This window comes from Petromyzon marinus, chromosome 66 (assembly GCF_048934315.1).
Source record: "Petromyzon marinus isolate PM22_M1 ecotype Great Lakes invasive population chromosome 66, UKy_Petmar_22M1.pri1.0, whole genome shotgun sequence".
In the NCBI taxonomy this organism is placed as follows: Eukaryota; Metazoa; Chordata; class Hyperoartia; order Petromyzontiformes; family Petromyzontidae; genus Petromyzon; species Petromyzon marinus.
Window position 1 is genome coordinate 9889174 of NC_133732.1, and position 17401 is coordinate 9906574.

At 53.3% G+C, this 17401-nt stretch overlaps 1 protein-coding gene across 1 annotated transcript in view; it reads left to right on the plus strand.

Moving 5' to 3' along the window:
- Nucleotides 1–17401, plus strand: part of CSTF2 (cleavage stimulation factor subunit 2) — a 64134-nt gene that overhangs the window by 23589 nt on the left and 23144 nt on the right. Inside the window, exons 12-14 of the mRNA XM_076054552.1 lie at nt 366–440; nt 11244–11314; nt 12252–12326. Of these exons, the coding sequence (XP_075910667.1) occupies nt 366–440; nt 11244–11314; nt 12252–12326 (221 nt within the window). The remainder of the gene's footprint in view (nt 1–365; nt 441–11243; nt 11315–12251; nt 12327–17401) is intronic.

Genomic DNA, 17401 nt, shown 5'->3' on the forward strand with positions numbered 1-17401 from the left:
CCGACCGTGCTCTTCAGTGCTAAATAAAAACGAGTTTGTCGATCTCGCATATCGGAAGGAAGAGAGCGTTCCAGACGGCCGCAGAAGCTGTGCCGTTGCCACCGCCTTTGTTCGATGACTGAACCAGAAGCGATGGGGGGGTGGGGGGGCGGGCAGGTTCCTTACATTGGCCCACGCACCACCTCACACCAACACAGGTGGTGGTGGTGTTGATGGTGGTGGTGATGGTGGTGATGGTGTTGGTGGTGTTGGTGGTGTTGATGGTGTTGGTGGTGTTGATTGTGTTGGTGGTGTTGATGGTGGAGATGGTGTTGATGGTGATGGTGTTGATGGTGGTGGTGTTGATGGTGGTGGTGGTGCTGCAGGGTTTAATCAGCGAGGAGGAGGGATGCCTGAACCGCTGCCAGAGTCACGAGGTGGCATGTTTCAGCCTCAAATGGGTACGGACACGCACACACACACAAAGACACACAAACACACGTATGCACACACACATGTACATACACGTATACAAAGATCAAAGACAAAGATCCCCCGTATAGCCTTAACAGACTGTAGGGGCAAGTGCTGTTAGCGAGCACCTATGAAGGCCGGAACGGTACACGATGGGGTGGGTGGCCAGCACCACGCCCGACCGCCTTTGTCTCCCTAGTGACGATGTTTACACACCGCACCAGGTACTGATTTGAGGCTGAGTCGACCTAGGGGAGGCCCGGGACCGGTTCAGATAATCGTCATTGGTGTTGGCCGTGAGCGGGAATCGAACCCGGGTCGCCAGGTTCATAGCGCAGCGCGCTAACTGCTACATTATCGCTCCCCACACGTATACACACACGCACACACACACATACACAACAACAACAACCGCCATTCGCCACTAAGTGGTGATGACGTCACCACGACGCTTGTGCCAGGCCATGTGCACATTGAGGCCACGTGGAGTGTCGAACGCCCGCTGGCAAGAGGTCATGGGGCAGACCAGGTGCCACGGGTCGACTGACTGAGATGATTGGCTGATGCACCACCTGTGCCCCCTACTGTACCAACCTGCTGTGCTTTAGCCACCCGGCGCTCCGCTCGTTGTTGTGAGCGTCGCTCCTCCGCCCTCCGTTGTTGTTGGAGGGCGACTACCTCCAACTGCCCAGTAGCGTCCTTCACGAGCCTCCTCCACAGAGGCCGATCTTGACCCCGCTGGTACCAGTCATCAGCAAGTCCACTCAGCTCCACGTCCTCCTGTACCACATCACTCCATCTCTTCTCTAGTCCGTACCGCGCCCGTTTAGCCCCCTCGATCCGGCCGAGCAAAAGCTGTTTCGGCATGCGGTGGCTGGGCATGCGGGCTACATGACCCAGCCAACGCAGCCTTGCCTGCCGGAGGAGCTCACCGATGGGACCGTGCCCAGATCTTTCAAGGATTTGTGAGCTCCTCACACAATCCAGCCTGGTTAAACCCAGGATGGATCGTAGGCAGGCCAGCCTAAATGTTTCTAACCGGCGTAGATTTTACATTAGGGGGGGTCCACGTTTCGCAAGCGTAGAGAAGGGAGGGAATGACCGTGGCCGAGAAGACCTGAAGCTTAGTGCGGAGCGACAGACCAGGTAGCTTCCACACAGCATTACGCAACCGATGAAAAGATATTGCCGCTCGACTGATTCGGAGTGAAACCTCTGCTGTTAAACTGGAGCCGGTCATAAGCACACTGCCCAGGTATGGGAAACTCTCCACTCTCTCCACAACTGCCCCATCACCGATTGGGAGTTGTGGGGGTGGAGTGTCTGATGGTACAAAATACCCAGGCAGGTACTTAGTTTTGGTGGAGCTGATGGTAAGGCCCCATCTCTTAGTAGCACGCTCCAGTCTCAACAGCAGCGTCTCCAACTCCTCCTCTGAATGAGCAGCTATTACCAAATCATCGGCATACATAACGTGGTTGAGCAATAGGGAGGCATCCCTTGACCGCACCCGGGCATCGATCAGCCTCCCATTATATCTGTACCATATGGAGATTCCCCTGGTACAGCTATTGATGGCTTCACGAACTACATGGTCAAAATAGATGTTAAATAATGTGGGAGCCAGAGGACATCCCTGTCGCACCCCAAGGTGTACAGGGAATGGCTCTGACTCCAGGCCACGTAGTTTTACCCGGGCCTGCTCACCATCATGAAGGTCCTTAATGATCATGAGCAGAGGGTCAGGTACTCCAAAAGCACGAATAACAACCCAGAGCCCAGGCCTACTGATGGTATCATAGGCCTTGACCAGGTCAATAAAGCAGAGATGTAGGTCTTGCTGGAATTCCCTACACCTCTGCGGTAGCAGATGGACAGAAAATATGGCATCTGTGCAGGACCACCCTTTCCGGAAACCGCATTGGGGCTCCGCAAGCCTCTATTCAGCGTGCCTGGCAAGGCGATGTTGAATAATCCTTGCCAGGACCTTTCCCGGCACACTGAGGAGTGAGATGCCCCTATAGTTGTTACAGTCTGTGCGGTCCCCCTTCTTAAAGAGGGGGACCACCAGGGCATCCTTCCAATCCTGCGGAACCCGTCCAGTGGTCAAGACTGTTGTTATGATGTCATATAGGGCAGTCTGTGCACAAACGCCACCCTCAGCATTTCGCTTGGGAGATCATCTCTGCCCGCTGCCTTTCCTGGTCTCAGACTCCGGATCGCCTTCAGTACTTCCTCAACAGATGGCACCTCAGCCAGCCACTCACAGGGGGTGACTTCTTCCAATATTTGAGGCACCACAGCCTCAGCAGGGTCATCCCCACTTTGTGCCACGATGTTTTCCTGGCTGAGGGATTTCCCCTCCCCTAGGACCTCACAGAAATGCTCAGCAAATCTGCATACCTGTTCCTGGGATCGGAGATTGGATCACCGTTTTTTCCCCTAATGATGGTAATAGGTGTGGCACTGCAGGTTACTTTTTTGATGGAGTTAAATAGAGATTTGTGATCACGGGCCACTGAGGCAGACTCCATCTCCTCAGCAACCCGTGACCACCACCCATCCTTGCAGCGCCTCACGGCTCTCCGAACCTCCGAGCGAAGGCTGCGGTAAGCCTCCTCATTCTCTGACGTGGGATTCTGTAGCCGATGACAGTGGGCCTGTCACTTTTTCTCAACCATCCTGAACACCTCATCTATCAGCCAGGGTCTCTGGGGAGGTCTGGACCGCGTACCCAAAGCAGCCATTGCAGCTGCATGAGTCACAGTCCTAAACCTCGCCCATTTACCCTCGACATCAGGAGGAGTGGGGGACGATGCCAACCCCAGCCGCAAGTCATGATGACATTCTCGCTTGCAACTTTCATCAGATAACTGAGACCAGGCCACTTTAGGTTGGAATGGGGTCTTGGGTGTACACCCACCGCCGGAGTGGAAGAATGGCAGGCGCATCTTACAGATGACTAGTCGATGGTGGCAGATCAGCTCCACGGTAGGTCCTGGTGTCAAGGACATGGGCTCGCATCCGCTGGTCCATCACTATGTAGTCCAGCAGATGTACTTGCTTAGACCCGGCATGCATCCATGATGTTGTGTGGATGCGCCGATGCCTGAACAGCGTGTTGGCAATTACAAGCCCATGGGGTGTACAAAAATCTAGTAGCCTCCTACCGTTGTTATTGAGCTGATCTGGGTCATGCCCTCCAATCACTCCAGACCAGGTGCCAGCATCATGACCAACTCGGGCATTGAAGTCACCCAACAAGATGACTCTATCCCGAGGGGCCACTTTAGCCAGCACCTGTGACAGGAGGTCATAGAAGGCATCTGACTCATCGGCTTTGCCTGCATCCCTCCACGGATGTTCGTCTTCGGTGCGGGCATAAGTAACCACGACCACCACTCCTCGCCTCCGGTTGATGGGAAGGCGAGCCCAAAGTAGCCTGGGGCTTACAGCTTCCCACACCTCACCGCCACGCTCCCATGCCCCCTTCTTTCTTTTATTCAAAAGAAGAGCCACACCCTGTTGTTTGGCAGTCTGCTGTCCCGAGTAGAGGACTGTCCACCCCTCATGGTGGCAGGAGCCAGAACTGGTGCACCGGACCTCCTGAATGCCACAGAGATCCAGGCGGTACCGGTCCAGCTCCCGACAGAGGAGTGGCAGCCTCTCCTTCGCAGTGAGCGTTCGAACATTCTACGTGGCCATCCGTAATGGCTTTTCGTTGTTTCTGGAGGAGCCCCGAGGGTAGAGATCCAATCTCCTGGCTCCGCCAATTGCGGTTTGGCCAGGAGACGTCATAGGCGCCTGTCCCCCCGGGGCCTCCGGCACAAGCTTATTAGTAAAATTTTGTATTCGTAGTTTAGTGGTATTTAATTGAAGGTGGACACAGACGCCATGAGGGGAGGAGCCAATCGGAATTGGACCTCCCCCCACAGCACTGTCTATGACAGAGTTGCCCGTCCGGCACTGCGAGGAGGTAGGGGGTTGTTTTGCCGGACACGTACAGGCACACACACGCACACACACACGTACACATACACACACGTACACATACACACACGCATGCACACACACAAAGACACATGCACACACACACGTACATACACACGTATACACACACACACGTATACACACACGCACGTACACACGCACACGTATATACACACAACAACAACAACAACCGCCATTCGCCACTAAGTGGCGGTGACGTCACCACGACGCTTGTGCCAGGCTATGTGCACCCTGAGGCCACGTGAAGTGTCGAACGCCCGCTGGCAGGAGGTCACGGGGCAGACCCAGGTGCCACGGGTCGACTGACTGAGATGACTGGCTGATGCACCACCTGTGCCCCCTACTGTGCCAACCTGCTGTGCTTTAGCCACCCGGCGCTCCGCTCGCTGTTGTGAGCGTCGCTCCTCCGCCCTCCGTTGTTGTTGGAGGGCGACTGCCTCCAACTGCCCAGTAGCATCCTTCACGAGCCTCCTCCACAGAGGCCGATCTTGACACCGCTGGTACCAGTCATCGGCAAGTCCACTCAGCTCCACGTCCTCCTGTACCACATCACTCCATCTCTTCTCTAGCCCGTGCCGCGCCCGCTTAGCCCCCTCAATCCGGCCAAACAAAAGCTGTTTCGGCATGCGGTGGCTGGGCATGCGGGCTACATGACCCAGCCATCGCAGCCTTGCCTGCCGGAGGAGCTCACCGATGGGACCCTGCCCAGATCTTTCAAGGATTTGTGAGCTCCTCACACAATCCAGTCTGGTTAAACCCAGGATGGATCGTAGGCAGGCCAGCCTAAATGTTTCTAACCGGCGAAGATGTTCCATTAGGGGGGTCCACGTTTCGCAAGCGTAGAGAAGGGAGGGAATGACCGTGGCCGAGAAGACCTGAAGCTTAGTGCGGAGCGACAGACCAGGTAGCTTCCACACAGCGTTACGCAACCGATGAAAAGATATTGCCGCTCGACTGATTCGGAGTGAGACCTCTGCTGTTAAACTGGTGCCAGTCATAAGCACACTGCCCAGGTATGGGAAACTCTCCACTCTCTCCACAACTGCCCCATCACCGATTGGGAGTTGTGGGGGTGGAGTGTCCGATGGTACAAAATACCCAGGCAGGTGCTTGGTTTTGGTGGGGCTGATGGTAAGGCCCCACCTCTTAGTGGCACGCTCCAGTCTCAGCAGCAGCGTCTCCAACTCCTCCTCTGACTGAGCAGCTATTACCAAGTCATCAGCATACATAACGTGGTTGAGCAATAGGGAGCCATCCCTTGACCGCACCCGGGCATCGATTAGCCTCCCATTATATCTGTACCATATGGAGATTCCCCCGGTACAGCTATTGAAGGCTTCACGAACTACGTGGTCAAAATAGATGTTAAATAATGTGGGAGCCAGAGGACATCCCTGTCGCACCCCAAGGTGTACAGGGAATGGCTCTGACTCCCGGCCACGTAGTTTTACCCGGGCCCGCTCACCATTATGAAGGTCCTTAATGATCGTGAGCAGAGGGTCAGGTACTCCAAAAGCACGAAGAACGACCCAGAGCCCCGGCCTACTGATGGTATCATAGGCCTTGACCAGGTCAATAAAGCAGAGATGTAGGTCTTGTTGGAATTCCCTACACCTCTGCTGTAGCAGACGGACAGAAAATATGGCATCTGTGCAGGACCGCCCTTTCCTGAAACCGCATTGGGGCTCCGCAAGCCTCTCCTCAGCGTGCCTGGCAAGGCGATGCTGAATAATCCTTGCCAGGACCTTTCCCGGCACACTGAGGAGTGAGATGCCCCTGTAGTTGTTACAGTCTGTGCGGTCCCCCTTCTTAAAAAGGGGGACCACCAGGGCATCCTTCCAATCCTGCGGAACCCGTCCAGTGGTCCAGACTGTTGTTATGATGTCATATAGGGCAGTCTGTGCACAAACGCCACCCTCCCTCAGCATTTCGCTTGGAAGATCATCTCTGCCCGCTGCCTTTCCTGGTCTCAGACTCCGGATCGCCTTCAATACTTCCTCAGCAGATGGCACCTCAGCCAGCCACTCACAGGGGGTGACTTCATCCAATATTTGAGGCACCGCAGCCTCAGCAGGGTCATCCTCACTTTGTGCCACGATGTTTTCCTGGCTGAGGGATTTTCCCTCCCCCAGGACCTCACAGAAATGCTCAGCAAATCTGCGAACCTGTTCCTGGGGGTCGGAAATTGGATCGCCGTTTTTTCCCCTAATGATGGTAATAGGTGTGGCGCTGCAGGTTACTTTTTTGATGGAGTTAAATAGAGATTTGTGATCACGGGCCACTGAGGCAGACTCCATCTCCTCAGCAACCCGCGACCACCACCCATCCTTGCAGCGCCTCACGGCTCTCCGAACCTCCGAGCGAAGGCTGCGGTAAGCCTCCTCATTCTCTGACGTGGGACTCTGTAGCCGATGACAGTGGGCCTGTCGCTTTTTCTCAACCATCGTGAACAACTCCTCTGTCATCCAGGGTGTCTGGGGAGGTCTGGACCGCGTACCCAAAGCAGCCATTGCAGCTGCATGAGTCACAGTCCTAAACCTCGCCCATTTACCCTCGACATCAGGAGGAGTCGGGGACGATGCCAATCCCAGCCGCAAGCGATGATGAAATTCTCGCTTGCAACTTTCATCAGATAACTGAGACCAGGCCACTTTAGGTTGGAATGGGGTCCTGGGTGTACACCCACCACCGGAGTGGAAGAATGGCAGGCGCATCTTACAGATGACTAGTCGATGGTCAGAGGGCAGATCAGCTCCACGGTAGGTCCTGGTGTCAAGGACATGGGCTCGCATTCGCTGGTCCGTCACTATGTAGTCCAGCAGATGTTCTTGCTTGGACCCGGCATGCATCCATGATGTTGTGTGGATGCGCCGATGCCGGAACAGCGTGTTGGTAATTACAAGCCCATGGGCTGCACAAAAATCTAGCAGCCTCCTACCGTTGTTATTGAGCTGATCTGGCCCATGCCCTCCAATCACTCCAGGCCAGGTGCCAGTATCATGACCAACTCGGGCATTGAAGTCACCCAACATGATGACTCTATCCCGAGGGGCCACTTTAGCCAGCACCTGTGACAGGAGGTCATAGAAGGCATCTGACTCATCGGCTTTGCCTGCATCCCTCCACGGATGTTCATCTTCGGTGGGGGCATAAGTAACCACGACCACCATTCCTCGCCTCCGGTTGATGGGAAGGCGAGCCCAAAGTAGCCTGGGGCTTACAGCTTCCCACACCTCACCGCCACGCTCCCACGCCCCCTTCATTCTTTTGTTCAAAAGAAGACCCACACCCTGTTGTTTGGCAGTCTGCTGCCCCGAGTAGAGGACTGTCCACCCCTCATGGTGGCAGGAGCCAGAGCCGGTCCACCGGACCTCCTGAATGCCGCATAGATCCAGGCGGTACCGGTCCAGCTCCCGACAGAGGAGTGGCAGCCTCTCCTCTGCAGTGAGCGTTCGAACATTCCACGTGGCCAACCGTAGTGGCTTTTCGTTGTTTCTGGAGTAGCCCCGAGGGTAGGTATTCAATCTCCTGGCTCCGCCAATTGGGGTTTGGCCAGGAGACGTCATAGACGCCTGGCCCCCCGGGGCCTCCGGCACAAGCTTAGTTGTTACATATTTAAGTTTAATTCGTAGTTTCGTGGTAATTAATTGAAGGTGGAGGGGTTACCAGCCCCTCGCACCCGTCCAGAGCCCCCGTTTAGCCCCTGTGGTGGATACATATGCCATGAGGGGAGGAGCCAATCAAAATTGGATCTCCCCCCACAGCGCTGTCCACGACAGAGTTGCCCGTCCGGCACCGCGAGGAGGTAGGGGGTTGTTTTGCCGGACACACACTTACACACGCACACACACAAAGACACGTACACACACGCACACACACGTACACACACACGTACATACACACGTACACACACACGTACATACACACGTACACACACACGTACACGCACACGTACACGCACACACACACACAGACACGTACACACAACAACAACCGCCATTCGCCACTAAGTGGCGGTGACGTCACCACGACGCTTGTGCCAGGCCATGTGCACCTTGAGGCCACGTGAAGTGTCGAACACCCGCTGGCAGGAGGTCACGGGGCAGACCCAGATGTCATGGGTCGACTGACTGAGATGACCGAGATGACTGGCTGATGCACCACCTGTGCCCCCTACTGTGCCAACTTGCTGTGCTTTAGCCACCCGGCGCTCCGCTCGTTGTTGTGAGCGTCGCTCCTCCGCCCTCCGTTGTTGTTGGAGGGCGACTACCTCCAACTGCCCAGTAGCGTCCTTCACGAGCCTCCTCCACAGAGGCCGATCTTGACACCGCTGGTACCAGTCATCGGCAAGTCCACTCAGCTCCACGTCTTCCTGTACCACATCACTCCATCTCTTCTCTAGCCCGTGCCGCGCCCGTTTAGCCCCCTCAATCCGGCTGAACAAAATCTGTTTCGGCATGCGGTGGCTGGGCATGCGGGCTACATGACCCAGCCAACGCAGCCTTGCCTGCCGGAGGAGCTCACCGATGGGACCGTGCCCAGATCTTTCAAGGATTTGTGAGCTCCTCACACAATCCAGCCTGGTTAAACCCAGGATGGATCGTAGGCAGGCCAGCCTAAATGTTTCTAACCGGCGTAGATTTTCCATTAGGGGGGTCCACGTTTCGCAAGCGTAGAGAAGGGAGGCAATGGCCGTGGTCGAGAAGACCTGAAGCTTAGTGCGGAGCGACAGACCTGGTAGCTTCCACACAGCGTTACGCAACCGATGAAAAGATATTGCCGCTCGACTGATTCGGAGTGAGACCTCTGCTGTTAAACTGAAGCCGGTCATAAGCACACTGGGCAGGTATGGGAAACTCACCACTCTCTCCACAACTGCCCCATCACCGATTAGGAGTTGTGGGGGTGGAGTGTCCGATGGTACAAAATACCCAGGCAGGTGCTTAGTTTTGGTGGGGCTGATGGTAAGGCCCCACCTCTTAGTGGCACGCTCCAGTCTCAGCAGCAGCGTCTCCAACTCCTTCTCTGAATGAGCAGCTATTACACACACACGTACACACACACGTACACACCCCTTACACACGTGCACACCCCTTACACACGTACAAACACACATGTACACACACACACAAAGATCCCCCGTATAGCCTGAACAGACTGTAGGGGCAAGTGCTGTTAGCGAGCACCTATAGATGCCGGCACGGCACACGAGGGGTTGGGTGGCCAACACCACGCTCGGCTGTCCTTGCGATGTTCACTACGCTACACCGCTACACCAGGTACTCATTTGAGGCTGAGTCGACCTTGGGGATGCCCAGTCCAGATACTCACCCACTGAGCCACTCGCGCACACCGTGCAGAGTTGACGTGACGCTGGTGATGGTGGTGATGGTGGAGGTGATGGAGGTGATGATGGTGATGATGGTGGTAGTGATGGTGGTGATGATGGAGGTGATGATGGTGATGATGGTGGTGATGATGATGGAGGTGATGATGGTGATGATCGATGGTGTTGATGGTGTTGATGGTGGTGATGATGATGGTAGTGATGGTGATGATGGTGGTAGTGATGGTGGTGATGGTGGTGATGATGGTGATGATCGATGGTGGTGATGGTGGTGATGGTGGTGATGGTGATGGTGGTGATGACGGTGACGGTGGTGAAGGTGGTGATGATGGTGAAGGTGATGATGATAATGGTGATGATGATGGTGATGTTGATGGTGGTGATGATGATGGTGGTGATGATGGTGATGATGATCATGATGGTGATGATGATGGTGATGATGGTGATGATGGTGTTGATGGTGATGATGGTGATGATGATGGTGATGCTAATGATGATGATGATGGTGGTAGTGATGATGATGGTGATGATGATGGTGTTGATGGTGTTGATGGTGATGATGGTGATGCTAATGATGATGGTGGTGATGGTGGTAGTGATGATGATGGTGATGATGGTGATGATGATGGTGTTGATGGTGATGATGGTGATGATGATGGTGTTGATGGTGATGATGGTGATTATGGTGATGATGCTGGTAGTGATGATGATGGTGATGATGATGGTGTTGATGGTGTTGATGGTGATGATGGTGATGATGGTGATGCTAATGATGATGGTGATGATGGTGGTAGTGATGATGATGGTGATGATGGTGATGATGATGGTGTTGATGGGGATGATGGTGATGATGATGGTGTTGATGGTGATGATGGTGATTATGGTGATGATGGTGGTGATGCTAATGATGATGGTGATGATGGTGGTAGTGATGATGATGGTGATAATGATGGTGTTGATGGTGATTATGGTGTTGATGGTGGTGATGGTGGTGATGGTGGTGATGATTATGGTGATGATGGGGATGATGATGGTGTTGATGGTGATGCTAATGATGATGATAGTGGTAGTGATGATGATGGTGATGATGGTGGTGATGCTAATGATGATGGTGATGATGGTGATGATGATGATGATGGTGTTGATGGTGATGATGATGGTGTTGATGGTGATGCTAATGATGATGGTGATGATGGTGGTAGTGATGATGATGGTGATGATGGTGGTAGTGATGATGATGGTGATGATGGTGGTAGTGATGATGATGATGGTGATGATGGTGATGATGATGGTGATGATGGTGATTATGGTGATGATGGTGGTGATGGTGATGCTATTGATGATGGTGATAATGGTGGTAGTGATGATGATGATGGTGATGATGATGGTGGTAGTGATGATGATGATGGTGCTGATGACGGTGGCGATGCAGGGAGGGAGATGCGCCCTGGAGAGCCGCGGATGATGGAGCCGCAGCGAGGCGGCATGGGAGGCATGCACATGGTGAGTGGCGGTCCCCACGTGCACCGCACCGTGCGCTCTGACTCCCTGTGTCTGTACGTTGCGACGTAGTCCTCGTCACGACAACGATGACGATGATGATGACGACGATGATGACGATGATGATGATGACGATGATGACGACGACGATGATGATGACGACGATGATGACGACGATGACGACGACGATGATGATGACGATGATGATGACGACGATGACGACGATGATGATGACGACGACGATGACGATGATGACGACGACGACGATGACGATGATGACGACGATGATGATGATGACGATGACGACGATGATGATGACGACGACGATGATGATGACGACGACGATGACGACGATGACGATGATGACGACGATGATGATGATGATGATGACGATGACGACGATGATGATGACGATGATGATGATGACGACAACGATAACGACGATGATGATGACGACGACGATGACGACGACGACGATGATGACGACAATGACGACGATGATGACGTCGATGATGACGACGATGATGACGATGATGATGACGACGATGATGACGATGACGATGATGACGACGACGACGATGACGACGATGATGTCGACGATGATGATGACGACGATGATGACGACGACGACGAGGATGACGACGATGATGACGATGATGACGATGATGACGACGATGACGATGATGACGATGATGTCGACGATGACGATGATGTCGACGATGATGATGTCGACGACGATGATGACGATGATGATGACGACGATGATGATGATGACGATCATGACAACGACGATGATGACAATCATGACGACGACGATGATGACGATGATGACGACGACGACGATGATGACGACGATGATGATGAGGTGCCACCACCAATAGCAGCATGGCCGCCGCTCCCCTCGCCCTTCTCTCTCTGCCTTCTCCCCCCTCCCCGGCAGTCGGGAGCCGGGGGGCTGCCGCTGGGAGGGATGAGCCCTGGGCAGACCACGGTAACGGCACAGGACCAGGAGAAGGTGAGAGGCCTCACTCACTCACACACACACAGTCACTCACTCACACACTCACTCACACACTCACTCACACACACACAGTCACTCACTCACACACAGTCACTCACTCACGCACAGTCACTCACTCACACACAGTCACTCACTCACACACAGTCACTCACTCACACAGTCACTCACTCACACAGTCACTCACTCACACACTCACTCACACACACACTCACACACTCACTAACACACTCACTCACACACACACTTACACACACAACAACAACAACCGCCATTCGCCACTAAGTGGCGGTGACGTCACCACGACGCTTGTGCCAGGCTATGTGCACCCTGAGGCCACGTGAAGTGTCGAACGCCCGCTGGCAGGAGGTCACGGGGCAGACCCAGGTGCCACGGGTCGACTGACTGAGATGACTGGCTGATGCACCACCTGTGCCCCCTACTGTGCCAACCTGCTGTGCTTTAGCCACCCGGCGCTCCGCTCGCTGTTGTGAGCGTCGCTCCTCCGCCCTCCGTTGTTGTTGGAGGGCGACTGCCTCCAACTGCCCAGTAGCATCCTTCACGAGCCTCCTCCACAGAGGCCGATCTTGACACCGCTGGTACCAGTCATCGGCAAGTCCACTCAGCTCCACGTCCTCCTGTACCACATCACTCCATCTCTTCTCTAGCCCGTGCCGCGCCCGCTTAGCCCCCTCAATCCGGCCAAACAAAAGCTGTTTCGGCATGCGGTGGCTGGGCATGCGGGCTACATGACCCAGCCATCGCAGCCTTGCCTGCCGGAGGAGCTCACCGATGGGACCCTGCCCAGATCTTTCAAGGATTTGTGAGCTCCTCACACAATCCAGTCTGGTTAAACCCAGGATGGATCGTAGGCAGGTCAGCCTAAATGTTTCTAACCGGCGAAGATGTTCCATTAGGGGGGTCCACGTTTCGCAAGCGTAGAGAAGGGAGGGAATGACCGTGGCCGAGAAGACCTGAAGCTTAGTGCGGAGCGACAGACCAGGTAGCTTCCACACAGCGTTACGCAACCGATGAAAAGATATTGCCGCTCGACTGATTCGGAGTGAGACCTCTGCTGTTAAACTGGAGCCAGTCATAAGCACACTGCCCAGGTATGGGAAACTCTCCACTCTCTCCACAACTGCCCCATCACCGATTGGGAGTTGTGGGGGTGGAGTGTCCGATGGTACAAAATACCCAGGCAGGTGCTTAGTTTTGGTGGGGCTGATGGTAAGGCCCCACCTCTTAGTGGCACGCTCCAGTCTCAGCAGCAGCGTCTCCAACTCCTCCTCTGACTGAGCAGCTATTACCAAGTCATCAGCATACATAACGTGGTTGAGCAATAGGGAGCCATCCCTTGACCGCACCCGGGCATCGATTAGCCTCCCATTATATCTGTACCATATGGAGATTCCCCCGGTACAGCTATTGAAGGCTTCACGAACTACGTGGTCAAAATAGATGTTAAATAATGTGGGAGCCAGAGGACATCCCTGTCGCACCCCAAGGTGTACAGGGAATGGCTCTGACTCCCGGCCACGTAGTTTTACCCGGGCCCGCTCACCATCATGAAGGTCCTTAATGATCGTGAGCAGAGGGTCAGGTACTCCAAAAGCACGAAGAACGACCCAGAGCCCAGGCCTACTGATGGTATCATAGGCCTTGACCAGGTCAATAAAGCAGAGATGTAGGTCTTGTTGGAATTCCCTACACCTCTGCTGTAGCAGACGGACAGAAAATATGGCATCTGTACAGGACCGCCCTTTCCTGAAACCGCATTGGGGCTCCGCAAGCCTCTCCTCAGCGTGCCTGGCAAGGCGATGCTGAATAATCCTTGCCAGGACCTTTCCCGGCACACTGAGGAGTGAGATGCCCCTGTAGTTGTTACAGTCTGTGCGGTCCCCCTTCTTAAAAAGGGGGACCACCAGGGCATCCTTCCAATCCTGCGGAACCCGTCCAGTGGTCCAGACTGTTGTTATGATGTCATATAGGGCAGTCTGTGCACAAACGCCACCCTCCCTCAGCATTTCGCTTGGGAGATCATCTCTGCCCGCTGCCTTTCCTGGTCTCAGACTCCGGATCGCCTTCAATACTTCCTCAGCAGATGGCACCTCAGCCAGCCACTCACAGGGGGTGACTTCATCCAATATTTGAGGCACCGCAGCCTCAGCAGGGTCATCCTCACTTTGTGCCACGATGTTTTCCTGGCTGTGGGATTTTCCCTCCCCCAGGACCTCACAGAAATGCTCAGCAAATCTGCGAACCTGTTCCTGGGGGTCGGAAATTGGATCACCGTTTTTTCCCCTAATGATGGTAATAGGTGTGGCGCTGTCACCTGTCCACTCGCTCGCCCACCGAGCCGCTCACGGGCACCGTGGAGAGTTGACGTGCAGCTGGTCATGGTGGCGGCGATCATTTGAGGCCGAGTCGACCTAGGGGAGGATGCCCAGGACCCAGTTCAGCTGTTCCCCCCACCCCCCCCCCAGTGTCGATGGCCGTGTGAGAGCAGGAATCGAACTCAGGTCCACCAGTTTCATAGCGCGGTGACACACACACACACACACTGGCACGTGATTCACACACTGGCACGTGACGCACACACTGGCACGTGACACACACATTCGTGCGTCACACACACACTCGCACGTCACACACACACCCGCACGTGACACACACACACTCGCGCGTGACACACACACACTCGCACGTCTCACACACACACTTGCGCGTGACACACACACTCGCACGTCTCACACACACTCGCGCGTGACACACACACTGGCACGTGACACACACTCGCACGTGACACACACACACACTCGCACGTGACACACACCCACACGTGACACACACCCACACGTGACACACACACTCGCGCATCACGCGCGTCACACGTGACACACACGTGCATACACACGTGCATACACACGTGCATACACACGTGCATACACACGTGCATACACACGTGCATACACTCGCACAAAGGTCCCCCGTGTAGTCCTGACAGACCTGTAGGGTGACTGTTACTAGCAGCACTGCTGGCACACGAGGGGGTGGGTGGCCCCTCGCACCAACGCCCGGCCGCCTTTGTCTCTCCCCAGTGGCGACGTTTACAGGCCGTGCCCCTGGCACTCGTTTGGGGGCCGAGTCGACCTAGGGGAGTCCCACACCTGCACGGTCTTGTCGTCAATGCAGTGTTGTTGATGTTTGGGTGAAGTTGAATAAAACACCGCTTTTAAAACACTGCCCATGGCTGCCGTGTTTGATACGGTGGGGATTGAGTGGAGACCATTCTGGCTGTCCGTCTGACGGTGCCGGTGGTAATTACTGGCGAAACGTCGTACTCAGATTGTAAATGTTGTAGTGGGTTTACTCTCCAACACACAAGCAGCTAGTGCTGTAGTAGTAACGCACTGATTGTGATTGTACTCAGTACTCAGATTGTAAATGTTGTAGTGCGTTCACTCTTCAACACACAAGCGGTTAGTGCTGTACTAGTAACGCACTGATTGTGGTGTACTCAGTACTTAGATTGTAAATGTTGTAGTGGGTTTACTCTCCAACACACAAGCGGTTAGTGCTGTCCTAGTAACGCACTGATTGTGATTGTACTCAGTACTCAGATTGTAAATGTTGTAGTGGGTTTACTCTCCAACACACAAGCGGTTAGTGCTGTCCTAGTAACGCACTGATTGTGATTGTACTCAGTACTCAGATTGTAAATGTTGTAGTGGGTTTACTCTCCAACACACAAGCGGTTAGTGCTGTACTAGTAACGCACTGATTGTACTCAGTACTCAGATTGTAAATGTTGTAGTGGGTTTACTCTCCAACACACAAGCGGTTAGTGCTGTACTAGTAACGCACTGATTGTGATTGTACTCAGTACTCAGATTGTAAATGTTGTAGTGGGTTTACTCTCCAACACACAAGCGGTTAGTGCTGTACTAATAACGCACTGATTGTGATTGTACTCAGTACTCAGATTGAAAATGTGGTGCGTTTACTCTCCAACACACAAGCGGCTAGTGCTGTACTAGTAACGCACTGATTGTGATTGTACTCAGTACTCAGATTGTAAATGTTGTAGTGGGTTTACTCTCCAACACACAAGCGGCTAGTGCTGTACTAGTAACGCACTGATTGTGATTGTACTCAGTACTCAGATTGTAAATATTGTAGTGGGTTTACTCTCCAACACACAAGCGGTTAGTACTGTACTCGTAACGCACTGGTTGTGATTGTACTCAGTACTTAGATTGTAAATGTTGTAGTGGGTTTACTCTCCAACACAAGCGGCTAGTGCTGTACTAGTAACGCACTGATTGTGATTGTACTCAGTACTCAGATTGTAAATGTTGTAGTGGGTTTACTCTCTAACACAAGCGGTTAGTGCTATACTAGTAATGCACTAATTGTGATTGTACTCAGTACTCAGATTGTAAATGTACTCAGCACTCAGATTGTAAATGTTGTAGTGGGTTTACTCTCCAACACACAAGCGGTTAGTGCTGTACTAGTAACGCACTGATTGTGATTGTACTCAGTACCCAGATTGTAAATGTTGTAGTGGGTTTACTCTCCAACACACAAGCGGTTAGTACTGTACTAGTAATGCACTGATTGTGATTGTACTCAGTACTCAGATTGTAAATGTTGTAGTGCGTTTACTCTCCAACACACAAGCGGTTAGTGCTGTACTAGTAACGCACTGATTGTGATTGTACTCAGTACTCAGATTGTAAATGTTGTAGTGGGTTTACTCTCCAACACACAAGCGGTTAGTGCTGTACTAGTAACGCACTGATTGTGATTGTACTCAGTACTCAGATTGTAAATGTTGTAGTGGGTTTACTCTCCAACACACAAGCGGTTAGTGCTGTACTAATAACGCACTGATTGTGATTGTACTCAGTACTCAGATTGTAAATGTAGTGCGTTTACTCTCCAACACAAAAGCGGCTAGTGCTGTACTAGTAACGCACTGATTGTGATTGTACTCAGTACTCAGATTGTAAATGTTGTAGTGGGTTTACTCTCCAACACACAAGCGGTTAGTGCTGTACTAGTAA